At 37.8% G+C, this 26,421-nt stretch overlaps 1 protein-coding gene across 1 annotated transcript in view; it reads left to right on the forward strand.

Moving 5' to 3' along the window:
* The window catches only part of PGGT1B (protein geranylgeranyltransferase type I subunit beta), a 33,102-nt gene extending 9,856 nt beyond the window's left edge, over positions 1–23,246 (forward strand). Inside the window, 8 exon segments of the mRNA XM_027905977.1 lie at positions 3,593–3,660; positions 13,290–13,441; positions 14,479–14,611; positions 19,303–19,348; positions 20,883–21,067; positions 21,344–21,452; positions 22,537–22,671; positions 22,674–23,246. Coding sequence (XP_027761778.1) covers positions 3,593–3,660; positions 13,290–13,441; positions 14,479–14,611; positions 19,303–19,348; positions 20,883–21,067; positions 21,344–21,452; positions 22,537–22,671; positions 22,674–22,717 — 872 coding nt within the window. The 3' untranslated portion in view covers positions 22,718–23,246.
* The last annotated feature ends 3,175 nt before the right edge of the window (positions 23,247–26,421 follow it).

Below are 26,421 nucleotides of genomic sequence, written 5' to 3' on the forward strand. Positions count from 1 at the left end.
CTGTGTTGGTTGGAAATGCCAGTGCCAGTCCACTAAGGCAGAGGGAAGGAAATTGTACTTTTGGAAAGCTGGATGCTTCACTAGCTTTGCTGTACTAAGAAATGGAACCAAAAAGAACACTGAGACATAATTTCGTTTGTAGGACTGAATCCACAGGACCCATGCATAGCAGACTGAGAATCGTCATGCTACGTGACAGACCTAAAACTTACTTCTGTCAAAGACCAGGTTTAGATTTGTAATAATGATTATTTCTTCTTGTGTTGTCAGTACTGAAAAAACGTATAAAATGCCATTGACTGTTTTTTGAAATCTTTGTTGCATGTGTGCTTTTTGATCATAAGTTTCTTGAGCAGAAATATGAATTTTCTTCCAATATAAGTTTCTTTAATGGCTACATTTGAAGTATTTATCTGGATGTATAATGGACTTCCATTTTAGAGAATGCAAATTCGCATTTTATGACGTCCTCTAGTGCTTGGGCTTACAGGAATAATCACATTTTTAGCCCTAGTTCAGTAAAAAGAGCTTATGTGTATTTTTATCTGGCTCTACTGGCAGGGTCAGCCTGTATTAAAGTTGTGATTTTATATATATATAAAAAAAGATTATAATGATGTATGTAACCTTGCTTCTGTACTTAACAAAATGAGAAAAGCCTTGCAGACAGAGAAATGAATGGGTAATCTAAATGTGAAGAATTAGGGGTAAAAGTTATTAATCCTTCCATGCAAGAGAAATCTTAAAACACAAATAACAAAAATGTCCTCTCTGTAAAAAAAAAGGGCTCCTACGATAAGTTGTCTGTGGTCATCACTTGAAGCTCTGTTACCTATCTTAAGGACTTTCTGGCTTAAGCGCACATAAGTAATAGAGTTTTCACAGGATAGTCTCAGCCCTTGATTTAAGTATGCAGCCTTTTTGTTTTGAGAAAGGGCCAGTTTTCTTTAGTTGTCTAATGGGAAAGTTTTTCCAGGTGGGTTATGTTCAGCTTGCAACAGTTATGCAGCAATCGATGAAACGTTTATTACTTTTGCTCTGTCTTCAGCTCCTTCAGAAAGTGGTTAAGGTCGGTCGGTGGTGAAAGCGAACACTAGGTGGTACCGTTTCACAGCTGCAGTTGCACTGAGCTTCAGCAAGCTGTGCTGGGGCTGAACTGGTCACTCCAGCAATTTTTTTACAAGGGACATAAACTATGATCACACCCTCTTAATTAAGGTATATTTAATTTCTGATTCTGACAGCCCATTTGTGGTCAGGAAAGGAGGCAAGAGTTTGACTAGTACCGCTAAGCTATCATAAAATAAGAAGTAGAAGTACTTTGCCCCAACATAGTCAAACTGGTTTCACAGAAGGTGAAGTTTCACATTATGAAGTTTCTTTCACAAGCTGAAAGACAGCAGTTTTCTCTGACTCCCCTTTGGTTCCCATTTGATTTTGAGCTTGTGTTTTCACAGTATGCTAAAAAAAATTTCTAGACATGACATCAATGTTCCAGAGTCATCTGGTTAAAAAGTGTTTTTCACTTCCTGTTTTAATGCTTCCCTTCTAAACTCAGAATTCTATTTTTTTATTCAGTGTTTTGACTAGATATTCAGCAGCTCTTGTAATACTGAAAGTCTAGGAAGCATATACTGCTGCACATTAGTGGATTTGAAGGAGGGGATAAAATTCCTTTTAAAGTTTCTCTTCTAGTAGTAACAGCATTAAAGAGTCATGCTGATCTGTTTCTCCTAGAAGCCAGTGTTTGAATTCTAGAATGAGGGATCTAAAGTACTGACAAAAAGAGTCAAATCGGATTTTAAATTGATAGCAGTAAAGTTAAAAATCCATTTTAAAATTACAGATGCTGTTTTCTAGTTGATAGAAGTTTAGTAGTACAAGAAAGGTTTTAAAATACTACATGAAAATTGAACAGCTAAAGGAAGTAATAGATCATGATTTCATTCATGTACTTTATTTTCAATCTCTTTTCATAATAGCTGTGAATTCAGAAGTGGACAGAATAGCTGTGTGCTAGTAGGCTAACAACTTTTCTGGATGAAGGGTTTCCACTTTAGGACCATTTCAAAGTGAGTTTTCTAGTTTGCTTAGACACAGATTCCTTTTTACTGAAAATGGGTCAAGTGAATGATGATTTTTTTTCCACAATGTCACCTGGCAAATTTGGTACTTAAGAGGCTGGAATTCTAGTTCTTCTCTTACTGATTCATTCACATTGTGTCATTTTTGAAATTGTGATTTTTTTCTTTTTCTTTGGACAGTATCTTTCAGGACCTTGGATTATTCTTAAATTCATTTTATTGTGCTTTCCAAAGGCTGATGCAATATGAAATGCAAGCATTTGACTCTAGAAGCAAACCAACGAATGTTCTCTTCTGAGAATGTTTAGATTATAACAAAATAAAACAGTTACGAATTTTTTTGTCTACAGTTACAGAGACTTTTTCTATTTCCTCTTTGTGGGTATGACTATACCATATCAACTTTTAGTGAAGGCTGAAGTTGCTTTCATTACATGTGTAGAATCATTAAAAAGTAATTTTGATTGAACAGTGGAGGAAGTGGAGAACTGCAGGTGTTCCTAACTCCATTTCAGTTAGATCCAAAGACTTGTCTTGTAGTGAAGCTTGCATACTTTAGCCAAATAAAGTTCTTAGGCTAGTAAAAACTTCCGTGTTTAAATTTTGCATATATGCAGAACATATTTAGAATTAAAAGGTAATATGGTGATAAATTACACAAGAACTTGTAGATCACATTATCCAGTAAGCTTTTTAGGGCTTTCAGCTTTATAACTATTCTTTCTTTTTTTTTTTTTTTAGTCTGGTGCAATTTTCCGTAATATCCATGAGGATTTTCAGATTAAAGGCTGAAGAATTAAAAAAACAAGGGGAGGGGGGGAAGAGAATTTAGGAAATTTAGGAACACCCAAGTGCTGTTTATCTACAGCTTTTACTTTCAGAGACTGCGTAGTAAACAACTGAGTTTTTACCATACAAAAGCAGGATTGAACCCTGCAAACCTGTACCTAACCATAGAGAGTGTGTGGTTCACACTTCTGTATGCATGATGCTCAGGTATTGTGAGAAATTTGAAACAAATTATACTAAATCACTGACAGAAATGTTTGATAGCTACAATGTGCTTAAAAGTGCAGTTTGTTTGCCCTTGAACATTTTGCAGAGTATCTTAAAACAGTTCTGCTTGGGAACAGACGGTATTACCAGGCAGGAATCCAGAGAGGAATAAAAAAATATGTTAACTCTGGGCATTTTCCCAGGGGAGCAATCCCTTTTTATTTTTTCTGGAGAGCATGGAAGACAATTCTTTGCTGATCCAATGGCTATATTTTCACAAAATTAAAAAAAAAAATAAAATCTATGCCTTATACTTTGTCATTACAGCAGGATTAGGTTTGCTTGTAATTTTCTCAGGTGTTTTTTTTTTTTTAATTAATCATTGATAACAAACTCTAGTTATGTTATAAATAGTGTTGGACTAATGGGTGTTGATCTCAGTAGAGAATTATGGATTATAATGAGTGTTTTAAAAAAACAAGTTAGTTGAGTATTGTTTTAATCTTTTCCAGGATCAAACTTGAATCGCTGTGGATTCAGAGGCTCTTCATATTTAGGGATGCCATTCAATCCCTCCAAGGTCAGTTAAGAATGTGTGTGTGTGTGTGTGTGTGTAATATTTTCAATTAGGCAATAAATGATCTCGTGTCTTTTTTACAATAGAAACTTCACAATTACAGAATATCTAGAAGGCAGAGGTTTTTGCACTGTTAATACACTAAAATGTTTTCAGAGGTTTTAAGAAACATGCATAAGAAACATGCTAAAATGATACCTAGGATTTGAGTTGAGTTCCAGATCAGTGAAGAAACTGGCATACAAATTGTGGCTTGTCTCAGTGCAGTTTTTCGTTCTCTGGTTTTTTGCTAACTTAGTTAAACTTCTCTAGCTCAAGAACTGTCACGTGGCAGAGAAGAGCACAACAGCCCCATACTAAGCAGTGCAGTACATACTGTTCTTTGGTATCATACAGTGGTTTGGACTGGAAGGAACCCTTAAAACCATCACACTCCAATCCTTTCACCACAGGCAAGGACACCTGCCACTAGACCAGATTGCTTAGGACCTCATCCAACTTTGCCTTGAACAATTCCAGGGATGGGGAACCCACAACTCCTCTGGACAGCCTGTTCCAGTGCCTCACCACCCTTACAGTGAAGAATTTATTCCTAACACCTAATCTAAGCCTACTTTCAGTTTAAAGCCATTCCCCCTTGTCCTATCACTACATGCCCTTGTAGAATGTCCCTCTCCATCTTTCTCATGGGCACCCTTCAGGTACTGGAAGGCCACTGTTAGGTCATCTTGAAGCCTTCTCTTTCCCAGGCTGACCAACCACAACTCTCTCAGCCTTTCCTTGCAGAAGAGATGCTCCCTCTAATCGTCTTCCTGGCCCTCTCATCATGCCACATCCTTCTTGTGCTGGGGACCTCAGAGCTGGATGCGGCACTCTGGGTGGGATCTCACCAGAGAGGAATAGAAGGGCAGAATCCCCTCCCTCCCACTCCTGCCCATGCTGTTTTTGATGCAGCCCAGGTTACAATTGGCTTTCTGAGCTGCGAGCACACATTGTTGTCTCATGTCCAGCCTTTACTTCACCAGCACCCCTAAGTCCTTCTTGGCAGGTCTGCTCTTGATTACTTCTTCTCGCAGTCTATACTCTCCCAGTTTGAGACTGCCTCAACCCAGATGCAGCAACTTGCACTTAGTCTTGTTAAATCTCATGAGATTCCCCTGCATCCACTTCTTGAGCTGGTCCAGGTCCCTTTGGATGGCATCCCGTCCTTCAGGAGTGTCAGCAGCACCACTCAGCTTGGTGTCATGTGCAGATTTGCTGAGGGTGCACTCGATCCCTCTGTCTGTGTCATTAATGAAGATACTAAGTAACACTGGTCCCAGTACAGACCCCTGAGGGCACCACTTGTCACTGATGCCCACTGGGACTTTGAGCCATTGACCACTACCCCCTGGATGTGACAATCCAAGCAATTCCTTATCCACTGAACAGTCCACCCATCAAATGCATAGCTTAATTAAGAGAGATGGGTGTTGTGGGGGTATCAGATCTGCTTTAAAGCTCTATCAGTGGACCTCTCTAACTATCCTGCTTCTTTTAGAAAGTAAATACTATCTGATGCCAATATGCATGGTGCCATGTAGGCCATCCCATTGTCAAAAAAGACCTCAAAATTTTGACCATGTCACCAGCCATGTAGGCATGTATGAACAGACTGGGCCTTTCTGTTTCTTCTGATGTCACTGTCTGCAACTGGTATTCCCCTTCCTGTGTTGAATCACACATTGTACCTGATACCCACTCAGATGTAGGCAAAGCTCTGTTCATCCCATAAGAGATGATGCTTTGAAGCCCAGGGAACCAAGAGGATTAAACTTTGTATTTGAAAAGAAAGTGCCCTTAATAAAAGAGAGAAAGGAGGTTAGCAGAGGCTGCTAGAAGTGTTGCAGAGGGTTTTATGAAGCTGGATGTGGAAAGTAGAGACCAGTGGCAGGAAGGACTGTAAAAGAAGTGCAGTAGTTCTGTCCTGTGTTTGACAATAACTTTATGCTTCTGAGTAGCTTGTGGAAATGTTAATCTGTGTTGAAGTAATGACTACATGTGCGTCTTTGCATGGCAAGTCAGCCAAGTCCTTATAGCAGTAATAACTCAGAAGTTGCACTTTATAACAAGCTGAAAATAATTGTGAAGACAGTTTTTTTACAAGTCTACGTTGAGCACTCAGCAGCATGTGACAGGCAAGGTAATTTGTCTCTTGGTTTGCTTTGGTATTTATCCTGTTACACACTACAGGTGATGTCTGCAGTGAGATCTCAATGTAGTAGCAAGTTTCAGTTGGCATTTACTTCTGTGGCAATCCAACCACACACTGAGCTTGAAGGAAACAAGGAAAAAATTCTGCTTAAAACCTAAACAAATTTGGGATCTGTACTGGTGACTTACTGGGATAATTTGTTAAAAAAAACACTTATATACAAAATAGTAGACAATTTCAATATAGTTGTATAAGGAAAAGACTGGGCTTACTCAGCAGAAAGTTGATTGTCTTTGATAACAGTCATCTAAAGAAGGTGGAGGTTGTTATGCTTACATTATGGCATAACAGCACTATATAATGGATAGACATAATTTTACCAAACTGAGATAATAAAAATAAATCAGTCTCATGTTTCCTCAAAGATTTGGGTCATTGCCATGTGGTGTAGTATATTAAGTCAGTGTATAAAGCTAGAAGAATTGATTCTGAATATAGTTCTCAGATTTTGTTATGGGCCCTGAAGACAAAAATCCTGTAAGACTGACAATGCGTTGTTTTCCCTTCTCAACACTTTGTGGTGTTTTAGTTTAACTATCAACCGCCAACAGTATGTGCTTCATACTTAAATATTCTCTTTACAGGAAATGTGTTGCAGTCCATCGGTGTCTTAGAATGTGTTAGCCAATCTGCAGAAGGAAAAAAGGGGTGGAACCATGTAACCTGTGGAAATAAGCTATAAGGTCATTATCTCTAGAAAACTGTTTGCACATGGATGTGCTTTTTATTCAAACGCTGCAGTAATTTTTTTGTTGTATCTGCCGAGAAGGATTACATATGCTTGATTTATTGGTATATAAAGGTTTAAAGAATTTCCAGCACTGTTGCCCTGAAATGTTCTGAAATTGAAAAAAAAAAAACACTGGAAATCACTACCATGACTTGGAGAAATGTTTATGGTCTTGTCATTATTCTTTATTCATCATTTAAAAATATTCTATTAAATCTGTCTTGAAAAATAATTTATGAAAAGCCTGTGTTTTGGGCTTACATTGATGTTTGATAAAATTTATTACGTGCCACTAGAGTGATTCCATTCTTGAACTCTGAGAAAGTGCCATACTGGAGGTAGCCAAATCTGTTCTGTCACTAGGGACCCTTCAAAATAATAAAAAAACCCAAGGCAAATGTTAGAATATCCAGCTTTACTGAATGTTACAAGGATAGCTCATTAGGGTTTAGTTTGGGGTTTGTGGTTTTTTTAGCTGTTACCCTTTTGATGTTTGATGGTAATATCTTTGCAGTTCTTTGAAACAGTAGCAAAAGTGAAACAAAAGCATATCCACTTCACCAGCTCACCACACAGCCTTTACTAACCATAACAATCTTGACTGTAAAAGGAGCATGAGTCACTCTTCTATGACCACATTTAGAACATAATTAATTTTAGAATTAGAAAATAATTATTTTTTTAAATGGGTCCAAGTTCTGCAGTCTCTCTGATTTGATGTTATTAGAATTTAAACTAGCTTTTTAGTTTAGGGGTGAACAGTCTCCTGAGAGTTTCAGGTGAGCCTAGATAATTTCAATCTCTTTAAAGTGTTGTAAATCAGTTTTAGGGCTAGATTGAAAGCCAATACCTGAAACTTTTATGTAAGACTGTAGTAAATAACATGTGCTTTCACTTGGGGGAAGAAAGATCTCTTTTGTGTTCCTGACACAACATTGTATTTTCTCAAGGCTGCTACCCTGATACTGATGAAAGATGAATAGTTTAAGAAAATATTTTGCAGAGTGACTCATATAAAAGACAACAATAAATAGAATATAAAAATAAATAGAAAATAACAATAAACAGTATAATGACTCAGGGAAGCCCAGGTCAAAGCATCTCTGTATTAGATATTTTTTTTAATGTTAAGTAAACATCTCTGTTTTTTTTTTTTTTTTTGGGGGGGGGTGGGCGATTCTTAGCAACCTGGTCTAGGGAAAAGTGTTGCTGCCCACGGCAGGAAATTGCAGCTAGATGATCTTTAGGTCCCTTCCAACCCAGGACATTCTGTGATCCTACAGAGTGGGAAATGGCAAGATCTTGCAGAATAGTTTTAAAACAAGTAAGATTACCATAGCAGAGGCACCTCAAATTAGAGACTAGAGGCTATGTTCACCAGTGGATTCTAAGTTTTACTCAAATTGGCTAAATCAGCTGAAATCATGTGCTTTAGTGTGAAAACCACACTTCTACAGCTTAAGCTACCTGCCTCCAAGTGAAGACAGCTACCCACTGAACATCTGGAATAAACTGTACCTTTAAATCAAAACAGGCAGAAGATTGTCCAATAGCTATTACATACACATGTATTTAGAAATTAGAGTAGTGAATATTTATGTATTTTGAAAGTATAATTATGCTTCTTGGCTGTAACCAGGTGTGCTGGTTTTGTGTATTTACCATCCAGCTTCCATCTCTGTGCAGACGTCAAAAACAATTATCTCAACTCTGTGTGTGGATTGGCTCCTTGCACACTGGGTAAAAGAATCCTTTCTTCGAACAGCGGTGCCAGGTGTGAGAAGAAGGTTTTTTGAAAGTGGGGCTCTGCTTGTGCAGGTGTGTGTTTATTAGTGTTTGAAGAGATCTTTCCCATGCTTTTGCAGCAGAGAGAATTTCTTAGCTCTCTCTGCTCCAGGGTGCCCCTTTTGACTTCTTGCTTACACCCACACACATACTCTCAGATGTGCTTCTGTCTTCTTCAGGCTCAACATTTGGTTTCCTATAGCAGAGTCTCAGCCATTGGATTTATAAAGATTAAAAAATTTATTAGAGTGGTACAGCAGCAGGTCAGCTCAAGATGAGTACCTCCAGAAAGGCACCCAGAACAAAGAAATCCATAGGCAATTATACCCTTACAACTTACACATCCACCTCTCACTCATCCTTCACATACCTTGTGTACACCCGATGGTAATTTTTGGTCTGGGATCTTATTGGGTTCTTTTTTTGTCCATGCAGACAGGCTGCTCTTGTTGATTTGCATCTTCTGCAATTGATGGTTGCAGTCACCTCATTTGCATTTCTGGTGCACCTGCTCCCTGGTAGAGCATGGAAAACTAAAAAATACCTAAACACAGGATAACACACTTAACAGCAGCCAAAACAGCAGTGTGTTATCAATATTGTTCCCATACAAAGCCAAAACACTGTACCAACTACTATGAAAATTTCTATGAAAATTAACTTTGTTTCAGCTGGAAGCATATCTTGGTGTACTTTCAAAGCTTGCTGTCTCAGGCTTCATCCAGCTACTCATGCTCAGCAAGTAAAGCTAAGCAAACAACAACATCATAACACGCCCTTCTTGAAACTTACTTAATTTATGCTAAATAACTGGTATTTCTCAGCACTACCCTCCAGACCCACTCCTGTTGTGTTATTCCTTCATGCAAACCATAACTGTACTGGATCAAGTGTATTTCTGGTGGTTCAAGTGTTAAACACACTCCATCCGCAGTTTAACAGCTTTGTTGTTGCTAGTTTCTGAGGTGTAACTTCTACCATTTAAAATAACTTCATTCTGTTTATCTGTGTTCTTGGCCCATGAATCTGAGCTGCTGGCAACCATTGTTTTTGTTATTTAGGCTGACAGTTTGCTTAGTTGCAGCTGTCAGTTCAGTTAGCAGTGTCTATGAGGCAAAAATAGATTTAACTAAAAGTATTTTTTTGTTCATAATACAGAAATTAAAAAATAACTTATTTTTAGCAAACCTGATCATGTACTTTGATTATGGTGCCTTTGATAAGATTTCTGCACAATGTCTGAATTACTTTGTTCTTCATAGCAGAGGCAGTCTAGCAACACTTCCTCCCACCCATGCAAATTTTAGATGTATTGGCAGTTATCTCATGAAACCTTTGAGGTCTGCTGTAATTTTTTGCATTTGGGGAATCCGTTCTACTCCTGTTTTGTGATATCGAATTGTCACAGGGCCAGTTACTACAAATTTTAGGAATTTTCAATTTTGTGCAAAAAAATATTCTTTTCTTAGGTTTTTGGGGGTTTTTTTTGTCTGAAACATCCAGTTGCCCTGATTGTTGTCCCCTCAAAGACATCCTGTTACGTGGGCTTTGTGTTCTGTTACGTAAGTGTGTGACGTATATATAGCTGTGTGTAGGTACGATATAAAATTTTTTAAGTAGTATCACAGTGATCTTGTAATAATTACATGGAACCTAGAAAATAAAGTGAATTCCAGTAGACTTAGAAGTTTAAGAGTATATTATTCTTATGGTAAATACTGTTTTAATTTTTTCTTAAACCATATGTGGTGAGCAAAGATCCACTAGGCTCTCAAAACCTTCCAAAATCCTACAGTAATTCCACATTTGAAACATCATGTTGGCCTCTATGAGTATGTTGTGCAGTAATTCCTGTATGATCTCATACTTCGTTCTGATCCTTCTGTGTTTAATTTGATTTTATTGAAATATTGGCTGTATTTGTTGGGATTTTTGGGCTTAACCCAGAGCTGTCAAGACATTGGATGCATCCCAGTATTTTGGACCTTCTGTAGTGTCCTCTGGCTTTTGTAGTAATTACATGTCAAGATACCTAGCAGTATTCTGATTTATCATATAAAGAATTTAATTACTTGCCACATCATAATCCTGTGATAAGAGAAAACTGTTAGTAGCAAAGGCAGTTGTGTGACTTAAGAGTAGCTATTCTTGAACACTGGCGCACCTCCCTGATTCCCCACAAAATGACATTACAAACCCAGCAGTCTCTTCTGCGTAAGGATTTGTTTGGTATTCAAGGACAGAAGTGAGTGGCAGTACTAGTGTAGCTGTGGACTTCATGACTGCATGTACAGGCAGCAGGCACTATTGTACATATTGCTTTATATGTATCCTACCAGTATCATTTGTGTTCTTCATTGAAACTACCGGACTTGCAAAATTTTGCGCAGCTCAGGTGTTTCTGAAAACCTCTGTCTGGAAAAGCGGTGTGCTACTGCTACCTTTTGGGATATTTGCACAGGAAGCAAGTATGGATAGAATTTGTCTGTTGCCCAGAAATGCTGTAGTGCTCTAGTGATTGATGCAATTTATTAGAGGAGGATGGTGTTATCAAGTGTTCCTCTGGTGTTATGTTTTGTGATCACACAGTATATATGCTTGTCTGCAGCCTATTTTTACTGCAGCAAGTAGTAGTGTAAAAGAAATGCTAAAATACAGAATTCACTAAAAAGTAAGGGCTTAATTATTTAAACATATTTGTAGGCTACTAAGGCTTTAAGAGCTATGTGGAATTAGCATGTGTGTAGAAAAGTAGAATGAAAAAATCTAGTGAAGTGGTAATTTTCAGTTACTTTATACAGACACTGTGAAAATATTGTCATTTAGAGGAGAACGTTGTTTGACAACTGTAGAGGTCTTAGAAAATTTCCTGGAAAGCCAGGCGTATTTCTTTTAGTTAGAACATTTGGGTAGAGTTTTTATAAATATGGTTCTAAAAAGCAAGTCTGAATATACTTCTGTAAACCCTCCTTGCTTAGTGAATGTAGTCTTCCTGTGGAAATAATATATTTAAATGTAAAGACAAACTCTTTCACTGTACATATTACTGTTCAGTTATTCCTGATTTCAGTGTTTATTTGGAGATGAACTACCTATAAAAGTGTGTGAACTGCCATGGTGAACAGTTTACCTTGATTCACAGGCTCAGTGTGTTTCTTTGAAATCAGCAAAGGCATCTTCTGCATTTCACTTGCTCTGGCTTAGTCCAAGGAGGAAGAAATCAGGAGTTCCTCTGATTCTAGTTTTAACTTAAATTATGTAGACGTTTGCAAGCTTAATTTTCTTCATAGTTGCTGATGGGAACTGCTGAGACATTTTGTAAGCAGTTGATCCTAATAACTGATAACCTTTCCACAGATTTTCACTGGCTATTGTGTGTCTTTTATTTCATTTGACAAAAACTGTGAGAAGCTTTAGGGTCAGAACTGGGACACGCCTGGGTGCCCATCTGTAGATGACAGTGCTTGAACAGGGGGTTTGACCAGACAAACACCAGAGGTCCTGCAGCCTCTGCCACTCTGGTTGTGTGTCTGTGACTGGGGGATGTGCAGGGTAGGAGACAGCAATTGAGGGCACTGGCAGCACAGGGAATGGAGTGGGAGCTGTTGAGATTTGTTCCCCCTTGTCATCAGAGGGTCAAGGGGTAGAAATAAAGGAAAAAAGGTGCAGCTCTCAGCACTCAGTTTCTTGCTCTCCTGTGTTGCATAGGTAGAGCTTTTCCAGTACTGCTGCAATCATTTCACCTTTTTCTCTGGCTCCCTTTCCCAACAGTGTTTGATTCTCTAGTATGAGAGCAGTCCCTTGCTGTCTAGTGGATTATTATTTTTCTTCCAGTTTCCTGTTAGAAACAAAGCCTTTGGGCTTTGAAAATAAGTATGACTTGCCTGAAAAATTCCAAGTACATGTAACATAATATTAAATTCAGTTTTATACTGATTTTTACTTTAGAATTGCTTGCAAAATAAAAATGGCAACTGATTAGGCAGCAATGCCAGTAATATGATTTAAAAATGTCTCTACTACTCAGTATTGAAATAGCTTTTATCCTGTTTAAAATAGTTGTCTTCCAGTTACTTCAAACAGAACCATCCCAAGTATCCATAGGCATCTTATTACATGTAGTCTCTGTTTTCATGAAGTGCCACAGTTCAGGTTGTTCCTGAAAAATACCAGAAAGACAAATAATAGTTTTAGCACAGCAGTATCAATCCCCTGGCCATTTCTGTGATTTATATTGTGTGACTAGTTAGCACATAACTCTCATTTTAGCTTCTCAGTTGCCATTCAGTGATCCTTGTGGGTCCCTTCAGCACAGTATATTCTATATTCCTCTGATTATTTGGTATGTAAATACTTTGTTTAAGCTCTGATTATTGTTTTAAAATAGACATGAAAGCAGATGAGTGGCTAATTTGGTATTGCTTCAATTGACAGAGTGATTACTAATAATCTCTTATACTGCTTTCTATTTGTAGATCATTAGGTTGTAACATCTTTGCTGAGGGAACCTCCGGAGGTTTGGCTGTTTAACAGTGCTTACCCAGCTGCCAGGCAGCTAATGCCCAGTGTTGTGTCAGGATAAACTTAGATACAGTTGAGGACATCCCATCTTTTTGCTTAATTGTTGCATAAATATAACTCGTGGCAGAGCTTTTTCCAAAGCTTCCCTCTGACCAAGTGTTTACAAGGGTAACAGAGCTATGCAGTAGCTTAGGAAAGCTAAGCAGGATGCCTTCGGTTTAACCATGACGAGTCAAGGGAAAAGAAATTTGTTTACATCTTAATTGGAAGGAAAAAAAGCTTGGCTGTAATAGAAGGTATTGTGATGTTTCAATATTTTTGGTTTTTTTCTGGTTTTTCTAGGGTCCAGGTGTATCTCATCCCTATGACAGTGGGCACATAGCAATGACTTACACAGGTCTGTCGTGTCTGGTTATTCTTGGAGATGATTTAAGTCGAGTAAATAAAGATGCCATACTGGCAGGACTAAGAGCTCTCCAGCTGGAGGATGGAAGGTAAAAGATATTTTATATTCTGCAACTCTCTGGATGGTTAATACTAAGCCACATGTGGAAGGAAACATAAGAAACACATTTTTCATGAAAGTAGCTGTATAATCTTTTTGTTCTATTAGAAAATATTTGGTTGGTAATCAGTATCAGTCACAGAAGCCATGCATGTGCTGACTTCTTGCAAGTAGTTAAGTCATCAAAGTATATTAACTAGCCCTTTGAACCAGCGCTTGTCAGGCAGCAAATCTTAGAAGAAACAATTAAAGATTTATTTCTTGTCACAGGTAATTCAACTTTTTATCTATTTCTGTTTATCATAGAATCATTTAGGTTGGAAAGGACTTCTAATATCATGAACTCCAGCCATTAACCCAGCACTGCCAAGTCCAGCACTAAACCATGTTCCTAAGCACCACATCTGTTGTTTTTTTAAATACCTCTTATACAAGTATCCAAATCACAGCATCCATCATCATTTTAAGAGTTTCTGTGATTGTGTCAAAGTAACCCAGATACAATAATTTTAAAATGTTCATGGAGTTTGAAAAGGTTATAACCATAAGAAATGAAAAACTGAATTGAAGGCTATTTTCACAATTTGTGTTAGTATTAGCAATTACATTTACACATACATTGGAAATTGATTGTGAAGATAAAATAAGGAAAGAAAGCTTTGTGAGCTATTAGGATTCCCAGAAAAGCAAAAAATTCTACCCAAAGTGGTAAATGTCAAAATGTTAACTCATGTATCAGTATATATTATAACAGGTTTGAATTAATAAAATAAAGACCAGTGTCATTTCATTGCTGGAAATAGTCACCCAGGCCCCTAAATATTAATAGTTCTATTCATTTTCCTTGGCTTAGAATCACATCTTCTAAAAAGAAAATCTAGCATAGCTTTGGGTTATATTTATAAGACTACTCTAAATAGAAGTAACTAATCTTTAAAGGAAATACAGTGCAATTCCATGAACTGCTTTTCATATTTTCTGGTGAAACAGGCGACACAGTGTCTAAGACATAAATGTTTCTTTCAGTTTCTGTGCCGTGCTGGAAGGAAGTGAAAATGATATGAGGTTTGTGTACTGTGCTTCCTGTATCTGCTACATGCTTGATAACTGGTCAGGCATGGATATGAAGAAAGCTATAGACTACATCAGAAGAAGTATGGTGAGTCTTCACAAAATGTTATTTCTTTCTACAGTTTAACATTTATAGCTTTATTTCTTAACTATGCCTAAAAAATATCTTTGTCCAAATTGATGTATTATGGTAATTCCTTTATTTTCTCTTTGCTACTTTAGCAAGTTGAAATTGATAAAGTACATTGGGTTTTTTGCATTTTGTATTTTCATTGTAATGAGTGTGCTACCAAGGTAATTTTATTTGGTGTGTTTGTTAACTTCAAGTTAAATCTTTTAAAAATCTTTAAAATCATTAAAAAATATAAAGCATGTTTTTGAAAATTGGGGGCTGATGTTTCTGTAACTTAGAAAAAGTATATAAAGCACTGTGTCAATAAAATCCTCACATTTCATTGAGCTGTAGGCCTGATTTTTAAAAGATACACAGATTTAAAGGAAAAGCATTTAAAGGAAAAAAATCGTTGACATCAGTTCATAGTTAATGTTTCCAATTATACACTTCATTATTTATTTATTAGATACTTGGAATGAAGGAAAATACACATGAATATATTCTGTGTGCAAGCTGTCTTCATATTTGGTTGGAGTTTCCCCATGACATTTCATTAGTTTAATTTAGTTTCATTTTCCAAGATTAGAATAAATTTTGTTTAAAGAAGCTGAGGAAGCTTGAAAACTGCAGTTCCTTGAATGTGAGTAAACATGTAGTAAACTCTTTTGGTCCAAAAAAAAGACCCAAATCTATGACAACATGCAGCTTTTGCTGTAAATGAGTAGTTGCTGCCAGCAGTGAGATTGTAAAATTTATGTGAGAAACAAGTCTAAAAAGGCCTTATTTCCTGCTTCGTACCAAATTGTTTTTTATTCCTTGTTTATTTTTAAATGAGGTAGTTGGATGCCTAAGGTTTTTTACTGTACATCACAAGAAGCTTTCTGGCACACTGTCATGGTCTTGGACAGACCAAGGGGATTGAGACCAGGGCTCAGTCACAGAAACATACGGACCTGCAGTCTGTTCACACTCTAATAGCACCTTTTACCCACCTTTTCCCTCTGTTTTCTCTTGCTTGTTCTTCCTCAGTCTGCTTTGATACTTCCCTTTCTCACCACTGATCCTTTCCCCAGACACCCCATAATAAATTATGCACACCCCTACATTCCCTGGAGAACACTCCATAAAAAGTTGATGGCTTTTTTATACAATCCTGCAGTTTTCTTCCCCTGCATCCCATAAGAGCCCCGGTACCCCAGTAGGTGGTAGCTCACCTTAGTTATCATAGGTTCCCAGGATGAGAATATCCCTTCTGAATCATCTTGGTAGGTTTCACCCAGGGACAGTGATTTATCCATTCTCCATTCACAGTCTAAGGGAGGAGCCAAGGCAGAGTGCTTGCTTTTACTGATTAGGTCAGGATGATTTTTCCTCCTCTGATCTTTTCTGGACCTTTGTGTTTACTGAGATTAGCCTTTAGTCAAATAGCTTAGAAGAAATAGTATAGGAGAATCAAATTCTAAGAAAGAACAGAAAACAAAACAAAAGAACAAATACCTCATTTTGTAGTTCTGTACATCACATTGACTGTTAGTTAGCATTTTGAGCATCTGAGTGCAGTTTTGGTCCCAAAAGATGAAGTGGAACTGGACAGGGTAAAAAGAAAGTCGAATTGAATTGTGAAAGGTGTGATCCAGCTTGTGTAAAAGTAGCATTTAATATACTAAGGATTCTTCATTCTAGAAATGAGATTGTTAAGTGCAGTGTGACAGAGGTATGTAAAGGAATAAGTAGCACTGAAAAGAAGAAGGGAGGAGGAAGCAACTATTTCTTTCTAAGATAAAGCTAGAAAGTGTCATATAAGGCTACTAACTGAGCAGGCAAGTGGAGATTCTTTGAAAGTTTGAGCTTTGAAATGGCACTGGAGATTGTCTACAGTGATCTTGAACCAAATTTATGCTTTGCTTCTAGAACTCAGCATTAATTTTATACTTGCAAATTCCAATTGTTATGTTCCTATTGAGAAAATTGATACCCCTTAAAAAAATTAATAATTGAAGCCAGAACAGAGCATGGCTTCTTGGAAGGGCTTGTTCTAATACTTCACTTCACCAGTGACGTTAAACTGGAGTCTGGGCATGGTCAAAGTTGAGAAGCTACTGTGGCTTATCATGAAGATTGTGTCTCTTCCTGGCTAGCTCAGACATTAACTTACAGAGATCCTACCAGCAGCATTCTCTAGACAGCAGTAATCTTAGCACGTACAAATGTGTGGCAAAAGATGCCGTATTTTTGTCCAGGGTTTGCTGTGGATTGGTGGATTGACTATACACTGTGTTCAGTAGGACTTCTTTAAAACCAATAGTGTGCTGTTAATTCACTCTAGGGTTGGTATGCACATATGCACTAGTTTCATCTGTGTTTTCTGGGTTTGCACTGCTTGATCAGACCAATATTTCAGTGCATTAATTCAGTTGCAAGGTGCCTGATACTTCTAGGAAACTACACATAGTCTTTGCATCCTGCTTAGTCACACTTAAGAGCTAAAGATGTATCTGAAGAAGACTCAGACATTCAGGGATTCAGACATTCATTGTGAAAATCATTTCACAACAGTGGTTGTTCCTTTCATTCATCTCTTTCCACCACTCTTCTTGAGATGTATTCCAGTTCAATTACCTATCCTATGAATGAAGTATTTCTGAAAGTGTATCTCATTGATAAATACAATGAATGTGAAATGTGGCATCCAAGAATGTGAGCTCGATTTCTCCCATTAAGATTTTGTAGATGGTGCTAAAAATAACCTATGTTTAGAGCAATGCAAAGTAAATTCTATTTGAGATTATTTCATTTGTTACTCATTGTGTACCTATGCAGTGAATATAGGTACAGACTCTATTGCAAATGTTATTCCTATTTTACTACAATATCACCTCATTCTGTCACTTTCATTAATTATAGAACAAAAGAGATTGCCTTGCTCAGTAGTAAAGTGCTTTGACAGAAAGGTGTGGGTTTGATTTACTGTTGAATGTCATCATCTGCATGTAAATGAAGCACGTGACAGTTAACAGAACTTTTTCCAGTTTTCCAGACTGGCCTACAGTTGAAATGCAACCAATCTGGACTGAGAGTAGCATGGGTGATTAAACACAGTAATATTTGTAATAAGCTTGTGGATTTTTTTTTTATTCTTTTTATTCTGAAATTTGTTCCCTTCATGATGCAGTATAAGAATTGTGACAGATACAGTTCAATAAAACTAAAGGAGGGAGCGTGTTTCTGTAGTTAGGCATATCAAGAACAGCAGAAGATTGGTACATTTAACAAGGTTTAAAATATTAAAAAGAATTGAATCTTTATACAGAATGGATAGCCTTCTTGCTATTACTCAACTGAAAAGTGTTTATGCAATGCTGATCACAAAAATAATTCTAGTTTTATTGTCAGTAAAATACTTGGATTCCAATCACATAATTTTTATCAGCATAGGTTGATATTTGTCTTTCATGTTCAAAAGTCAGGTGTTTCACTAATCAAAAATCAACAGACACTAAGATGCTGAAGCTTCTAGAGACTCTGTAATGCTGCTTTTTGCAGCATTACTTGTTGGTTTTTTTAAGTAGAGATATTGCAAGAAGCTTAAGTGTAGCATCTGCTTGTGCCAGTAGAGTCTCCTTGAAATGCAATTATATTAGCCTGTTGATATAATTAAGCTGGTTATGAAACTTTCGGACTTTGAAGCAAAGATTTGCTTCAAATCCCAACTGGATTTACACATTTTCTGAGGATAGTACTTCATTATGCAGTTTTTATGTTACAGTTACCCAGAGCCTCTTTTGCATACAGTTTCTTGAGTTTTTTCAAAAGAACAAAGAAATAGAAGTATTCCCCTAGTTTTTTAATGCACACAGGTTCCTGAAGAACAGCTGCTGTCTGTAAATAAATGGTCATCAGTTAAGCCAAAGGTCAACTTTTGTCTATTAGAATTGCAAGCTAATTGAACAGCCCAGTATAGTAGACTGCCTGGGATACACTCCTAACAGCTTTTTTCCGGAGCTAATTACTTCGTCATACATAAAGCAAACCACCTCCCCTTACCATTGCTGTTTGTAGAGTTAATTAGCTTTGCCAGCATAGCTTTGCTAATCAACTTGCCTTTGCTTAGCAGTTATTGGGTCTGTGAAGTGTGGTAGAACATTTGCATTGCTTTCTCAAAAGGCAGTGCCTAAGAGTTCACACTGTGTGCTTTAACATTAAGACATTTATGGGGATTCCTTAAAATTAGCTGGTTCAAATTTTAGAAAGTCAAGCTGCAGCTTGCAGTGTATGTGTTAGATGTTAGTCTTTTTAGTTGCTTAAACTTGCAGCAACAACTCGCAAACTCAGCAACGTAGGCATGCCAGGTTTGAGTTTTTCTTTTATGGAAATCTGCATCACGTGCTTTTACTTTTTGGCAAAGATGTGTTTACCCATTTTCAGACTTTTAACATGCGTCACAGCTAAAATTAATTCCATGAAAGTCGTAAAAGCTGCCTGCATTGAAACAGGTCTGCTTTGGTAACTGCTTGGGGCCAAGAACTTTTGGAAGTCCAGAATTTAGTCAGGTTAAATGGTGCTTATGGTCTGATGACAATTTTGCTAATAAACTAAGAAATTGCAATGTCTGTGAAAGTGATGTGGTACTAAACCAACTGGTTTGTGGGATTTTTTTTCTTCAGTCCTATGATAATGGCCTGGCGCAGGGAGCTGGACTGGAATCTCATGGTAAGAATGTTAAAATGTTCTAAACCTGTTTTTAAGACTGGGATTGAAAATGCTGTGAGAGATGCAGAGTATGTCATACCTTTCCTTCTTTTATGATTTTAAGGAAGTGGGATGAGGAGGAGCAAATCCAAAACATGCTTCTGAATATGACATCTTCTTCCCTTAGTTCCAGCCTAATATCAGAACAGATGGGCTCTTAATATACCAACTCCATTAATTTTACTTCATTAATATTTAATTGAAAGGTGTTGACTGTAGTTCTTGTCTCTTGCTGACAGAGCAAACTTTCCACACATGCCATTGCTACTCTGTGGATTTTATCTGCAAGAGATTTTGTGCAATGCACCTGATGATCTCCAGTTTCAACAGCTCTTAGTAAAATCTAGAAACATTTCCACAGCATCCGTTGTCAGCCCAAATCTTGAAGCAGCAGTTAGTTTTTGAAGACAGTAGGTAGTTCTGAAGATAGGAATCCCTAAGAGACTGCTGTTTTTTTAGCAAAAATGTTTCTATTCCATGAAGTAATGGTCTGCTTGTGACAGAGAAACTACTGACTTTATATAAGTGATACTAAATCTAGTGCTGTGGTCTATTTAACTAGGTGGGGATTGGTCAAAGGTTGGACTTGGTTATCTTGGAGGTCTTTTCCAACTTGAATGATTCTATGACTCTATCAAATGTTTGCTATCTTTATCATTATTGAGCTTTGATTGGATTTCATCTGTTTTCTTCCTGCAGAATTTCCAACAAAAAACTTAAATTATATCCCTACATATTAAACATTTAGTTAACTAAGTTTCTGTAGAGTGCTAGTGATAACAGATAGCCTTACTTCAGGAGCCTTCTCTTGCATCAGAATGAGCATAACCTTAGAGTTTCTGGGGTCTTCTAGGACCAGGATAGTGTGAGGAACTTCGGGCCCCAGGTCATCTGTCAACAGCATACAAAGCACAATTTGTATATATTACAAATATGAGAGTCCAGGAGCCTTTTCACAGTATTAACTATGCTCTTTAATTTTTTTTTTTTTTTTTTTTTTTTTTTTTTTTTTTTTTTTTTTTTTTTTTTTTTAGTTTCTGCTTACCAGACACTTCTGTCTGTTTATGTCTTCTGGGAGATTGTGTCTGAGACTGACTTTGACATCTCTGCTTCACTCTGATTGCTGGCATCCCAATAGCTTTCTTTTTTAAGTTACATATGGAGAAATGTTTCTGTTGCAATGCAGTTTACTTATTTCTGGACTGCTGTGTAGTGTACATTGCACAGCATTGAGACAAAACAGCTTTAAGAAAATTAATTCAGGTTTATTTGTGCTAGAGCTGGGTTGAGAGCATTTTTTCCTCTTTGGCATACCTGCTGAACAAAAGTGTTCCTATCTATTTGGATTTTAGACTTAAAATTAACATTTTCATACTCATAAAAATCCATTGATTTAATTGTTAACACCTTAGTTAAAGTTCTGACTGAGATCATACAGGCTTCAGTCAAAATCTGGGTATCAAAGCACTGCAAATACCAGATTCTCTTTTCACAGGTGGCTCTACATTTTGTGGTATTGCATCGCTGTGTTTGATGGGTAAACTGGAAGAAGTTTTCTCAGAAAAAGAACTGAACAGAATAAGAAGATGGTGTATAATGAGACAACAGAATGGCTACCATGGACGACCCAACAAACCTGTAGACACTTGCTATTCCTTCTGGGTGGGAGCAACATTGAAGGTAGTGTACAGAATAGCTACAGGATGGTTATTGACTTGTTTTGATTTCTTTAAGCATCATTTTCTCTACTTGAAAGGGTTAAATGTTTAACACCAATGCACCGAAGGCTGTAAGGGTCTTTCATTTTGCAAAAAGGCAGGAAATGGAGGTTTACCATATTACTGCTTTCTCTGCTGTCACTGCTGACCTCTAGAATAAGTGCTATACTTCAGTATTAAAAAGGATTTTTTGTACTAGGATTCAGTATATTACTGTTATGGTCTGATTTCTTTTCAGCTCTTGAACATATTCCAATATACAAATTTTGAGAAAAACCGAAATTACATCCTGTCAACTCAAGATCGCCTTGTTGGTGGATTTGCCAAGTGGCCAGATAGCCATCCAGGTAAAATTACTTTTCAGTATTATGATGAGTATGTTCTAAGCTAGAAATACATTCCAGCAGTCAGATGTCTGAGAGGCATAAAGGAATTTGTCTCCTTCAATAACAACAAAAAATAAAGGAAAAAAACTCCCTCAAAATATAATAAGATTTTCATGATTGAAGTGGAAAGAGGGAGGTGTAGTTCAATTTCTTCACCAGAAGGGTTGTTAAGCACTGGAACAGGCTGCCCAGAGAAAGGGTGGAGTCACCATCACTGGAGGTTTTTAAAATATGTGTAGATTTGGCACTTAGGGACCTGGGTTAGTTCTGGACTTGGCAGTGGTAGGTTAAGGCTTGGACTCTGATCTTAGAGGTCTTTTCCTAAGTGATTCTGTGATCATTTTAGTCAAATATGAATTCACTGACACCTCCACAGATTATTACATCTCGAGAATTTGCAGGGGGCACATGAACTTCACATCCTCTTTCCATCTTTAGCCTGCGATTCCATGGGCAGATAATCCAATCTAACAGCTTGCTGCTACCCAGAGGAGGCAGACTCAGCAAGCTGTAGTGCTGGTATAAGGTGTGCAGCAGGAGCAGCGCGGGACGAGAAATGGTGGCAGTTGTCTGTTGATCAAGCTGCATGAATTACTATCCCTAGGGTATTCTCTCAGGAAGGGGTGAAGCTAGGAAAAGTTATTACTTCTTTCATTCCTCTAAATGTTGCTGTTGGCAGCTACTGGCACTAGTTTTGGTGTTTCAGTGTTCAGTAGTTTAGCTGTTCATAAAATTATCAGCCAAAAATGCTTCCATGAAAAAAAAGTTTGTTTTCTGAACCAAAGTTGTTTCTAGATGCTTAAATTCTTTGGCCATGGCACTCAGAAAAAGTAAAGTATTGTGCAAGTAGTTACAAGACAAAATTAGACACTATTTCATGCTGGTGGCTTTGGGCAGAACCCGATTCCTTCTGTCAAAACTCAGATTTAAAATATAGCACCTGATTGTTTTCCTTGGATGTAATTATTCAGGGGTGTTTGAATAGGAACGTGTGGCTGTTACAGCCTGACATAATTTTATTTTCCCTTTTCTGTCCTTCTTTCAGATGCTTTACATGCCTACTTTGGGATCTGTGGTTTGTCATTAATTGGAGAATCTGGTATTCGCAAAGTTCATCCTGCCCTGAATGTAAGCACAAGAACCTCAGAGCGCCTTCACCACCTTCATCAGATCTGGAAAACACGGACTTTAAACAGTGTTCAGACGACACACACCTCTTTATGTGACTGATTTAGACTTGAATTTAGTTCTGGTAGCATAATTGTAGCCCAGGGTTAAAAGCCATGTATAACCAATGTGCTCTTTTAAGTGCTGGAGTCATACAATCAGATCTGTGTTGCTGGCATCACTTCAGTAGGGAGTTGCCTTCAGCAGGTTATTCTGCATTGTGGAAAAAGGAGATATTTTGATTATATAGAAGTTTGTCACCGCAGACTGTAAATGGCTTTTCAAATGGCTTTACTTCTAGGAAATCCCTTGAGGCGTTTAAACTTCATTTCAAGTTTATTTTTTTAAATTTGTGCATACTGTGTCAAAATATATAATGGGGACATATTTTCAAAATTGTTTACATATCATGCAGTATAGCACAAAACCTTTTAGTTCTTTATGATTTTACTATTTGACATATTTTAGCTAGAGAATCTCCTATATTAAGTCTCAGTTAAAAGTTACCTTTTATCATAAACTTTCAGATTCCATAAACTTTCTTTTAAAAAACAAATGAATTAATTAAAAATAAAATTATTTTATTCAGTATACTGGACTTTTAACGTTGTGTGGCCTTACTAAATGGATTTCATAACTCTTCTGAATAGCTTTTACACAGTTGCAGTGGATTGTTAGCCAAACAAAGAATTTTCATCTGAAATAGTTTCTTCATGTGAAATTCAAGAAGAGTGTGACATATTGATGTGTGTCAATAAGAGAAACTTAAGCACTTCTGGAAGTGTACCTGTGTGCAAGAGTAGCATTAGAACCTGTTTCCAAAGACAAGCCTTTGCAATACATTAAAACTGTACAACTGCACTCTGGTGATTTTTTCATATATAAGTCTCTCTCAGTCTAAAGTAATACCAAGTTTCTTAACCATTCTGTCTAAAGAGTGAAACATTGGACTTTAAAGTACGCAGCACTGGTGTACTGTTAGAGTGGTGTTGAACATTCTCAGCTGCTTTGGTAGTGGTGCTTTACTTTGTATGCTTGAAGTGCTGTTCAGAACTGAAGCAAGTAACCTTGCAGCTGATGCGTTTTTGGCCAGTCAGTTTGTGCATTTCCAGTGTTCCGTAGACACCAGGATGTCTTTGTACTTGCGAGTTGTTAGGGCACATTCTTTTTTTAAAGGACTTCAAAACAGGCAACTGAAGACTTCTGAAAACAGTTTAAGTTCGCCATTTGCCACTGCTGAGCCCGAAGAGACAGGGCATAGACCCTTTCAGTCAGCAAAACGAGCTTCAGGGATAACCATCGTCCTGATTTTGCAGTGCAAGGCAAGTGAAAAGGGTAGCATAGCTTCTGTCACACTTGTGTCAGAAAAATCCAATAGGCATCTTTAGGCTACCAGAACAATCCCAGTGTCCAACCCTGTTGCAGCCTTCCTACCTAAATAAATTGGTTTTATTCTATAGTAGATTAATTTGCATGGCAGCATTGGGGACATCAGTAGTGCAAGTGAAATGCTTGGAAAAGCAGAGGAGGAGCAGGGGGCAGTAAAATATGTCATCTGGGCATGTGCCAGCAGGCACTTCCCTTGGGGGAGGAGGTACTACATGGCTGTAAAATTTAAGAAGTTGGGAGCAGTGAAACCAAGAGAACTGTGGGGCTGGCACTGAGGAGGGAGAATAAGGTGCTTAAGTATGACTGGTGCAGAGTAAGATAAATGAAAACTGGGATATAGGAAGAGTGTAGGCAAGAGAAAACTAGAGAAGGGAATGTGCAGTAGTAATGAAACCATACTGTTGGAAAGGATTTGAGCTGCCGACGGTTAAGATTAAGGGAGCAAGAGAAAAAGAGAGGTACTGAATCAAGCAACATGAGGGAATCAAAGGAGGAAGACAGAGCTTGGGAATTGGTTTTGTGTCCCACATGCTGAGATGCTCAGAAGTTCAGCTACAAATAAAAAGAAAAAGTAAGATACCTAAAAGAGGGGACCTACCAGGCTGGGGGCTCACTACAACAGTTCATCTGGGAATCCTGTTTTTCTGGGGAGGCTTAGTGGGATGTTGGTCAACAGGGCCTGAAGTAGCTTCCCTGAACAGAAGACTCTCAGATCACAGGGGCCACCATAGCTGAAAACCCATTTAAAATGAAACAAAAAAAATCTTGGAGTGAAATTGTTCAAAATAGCGTGGTATTTGTTTGTCTTGACATCAGATGATGGCCGCAAGTTGAATCATGGTAGAGTGAGGTGGAACACGTAGTTACAATGAAGATGAGATGCAATTGTAGCTACCCATACCTACCATTGTGTCTTTGCTTCCATGGTGAACCATCTACAAGTTTTTTAGCATTTACTACATATTGTGTTAGAGAAAGTAGCTTTGATTTTCAGAAGAGTTGAATAAGATGCTCTTAGTATCTGCTGGGAAACAGCCCAAATATTGATTCTTACTTAGCTTCATGAGGAATTATGTCCTTGATTATTGTGGGGCAAATCCATACTTGCAAAATTCTAAATTCTGGTTCTTGAGTTTCCGTGTCTGTGACCGGGTTCTCATCATGTGAGCAACATCAGAGAAGAGAAGCAGAAATAAGGGCTAACAGTGAAAAATCACATTATGTGAACAAGAGTTTCAATTCTGGCAAGTGATTTAAGAGTGCTCTGCTTCAAAAAGCAGATAATATTTCTTGCTTTGTTTTCTGTATCTGTAAGCTATTTTGGGTTGTTTACATGGATTTTACATTTCAATCTCCGTGGCCCACCGTTACTCTGCAACTTTTTTTTTTTTTTCCCGAGTAAAGAACAGCATCTTTCAGGCTGAATGTCAACAACAGAGTTATCATTTTCTAAAGATTGCATGAGGCATATTTGTTTTGCATTAACTCCCAAAGTTTGATTGAAACCAACAAAATGCGCATGCCCTCACCCCACTCGGACTATGTGATTACTTTAATTGGTTTGAAATCTTTAATCTAATTAAGTTGCCAAAGTCTGTATTAATAACCAGCATTCTATGCATGATTTGACATTTTTAATGCCCCAGCTGATGTCAGGCAAACGAATGGTGACCATGGAATGTTCCTGTGGCACAGACATTTTTGTTCTGACTGTGTATTGCATTGCCTCTACCATTTTTGTGGTTTATCGTGTCTTCTGACTAGAAAAATGTTAAACGATAAATCAATAGACAACAGTTTCACAGATAAGAAGTCCATGACCTAAAATCTCTCTTAAAATGGATTTGTCCAAATGCAGCTAAAACTTAAATGGGAACTGTGAAGCTTAAATGTAGCGAGAAAAAGCAAAGCATGTGATTACTACCCAGTGTCCTGCCACTACACGCCCTTGTCAAATGTCTCCAGCTTCCTTGTGGGATCCCTTCAGGTACTGGAAGGTGCTATAAGGTCTCCCTGGAGCCTTGTCCTTTCCAGGCTGAACATCTCCCTTGATAGGAGAGATGTTCCAGCCCTCAGATCAGTTTTGTGGCCCTCTTTTGGACCTGCTCCAACAGGTATAGACCTTCATATATTGGGGATCCCAGAGCTGGACGCAGCACTCCAGATGAGGTCTCACCAGAGTGGAGTAGAGAGGCAGAATCACCTCCCTCAATCTGCTGGCCATGCTGCTTTTGATATGGCCAAGGACATGATTGGTTTTCTGGGCTGCAAGTGCATATTGCTGAGTCATGTCCAGCCTCTCCTCTACTTGCACCCCCAAGTCCTTCCTGGCTGGACTACTCTCAATCCGTTCTTCACCAAGTCTGTACTTGTG

Source organism: Empidonax traillii, unplaced genomic scaffold, assembly GCF_003031625.1.
Source record: "Empidonax traillii isolate 1590-97213 ecotype Southwest subspecies unplaced genomic scaffold, ASM303162v1 scaffold3:size4013460, whole genome shotgun sequence".
NCBI lineage: Eukaryota > Metazoa > Chordata > Aves > Passeriformes > Tyrannidae > Empidonax > Empidonax traillii.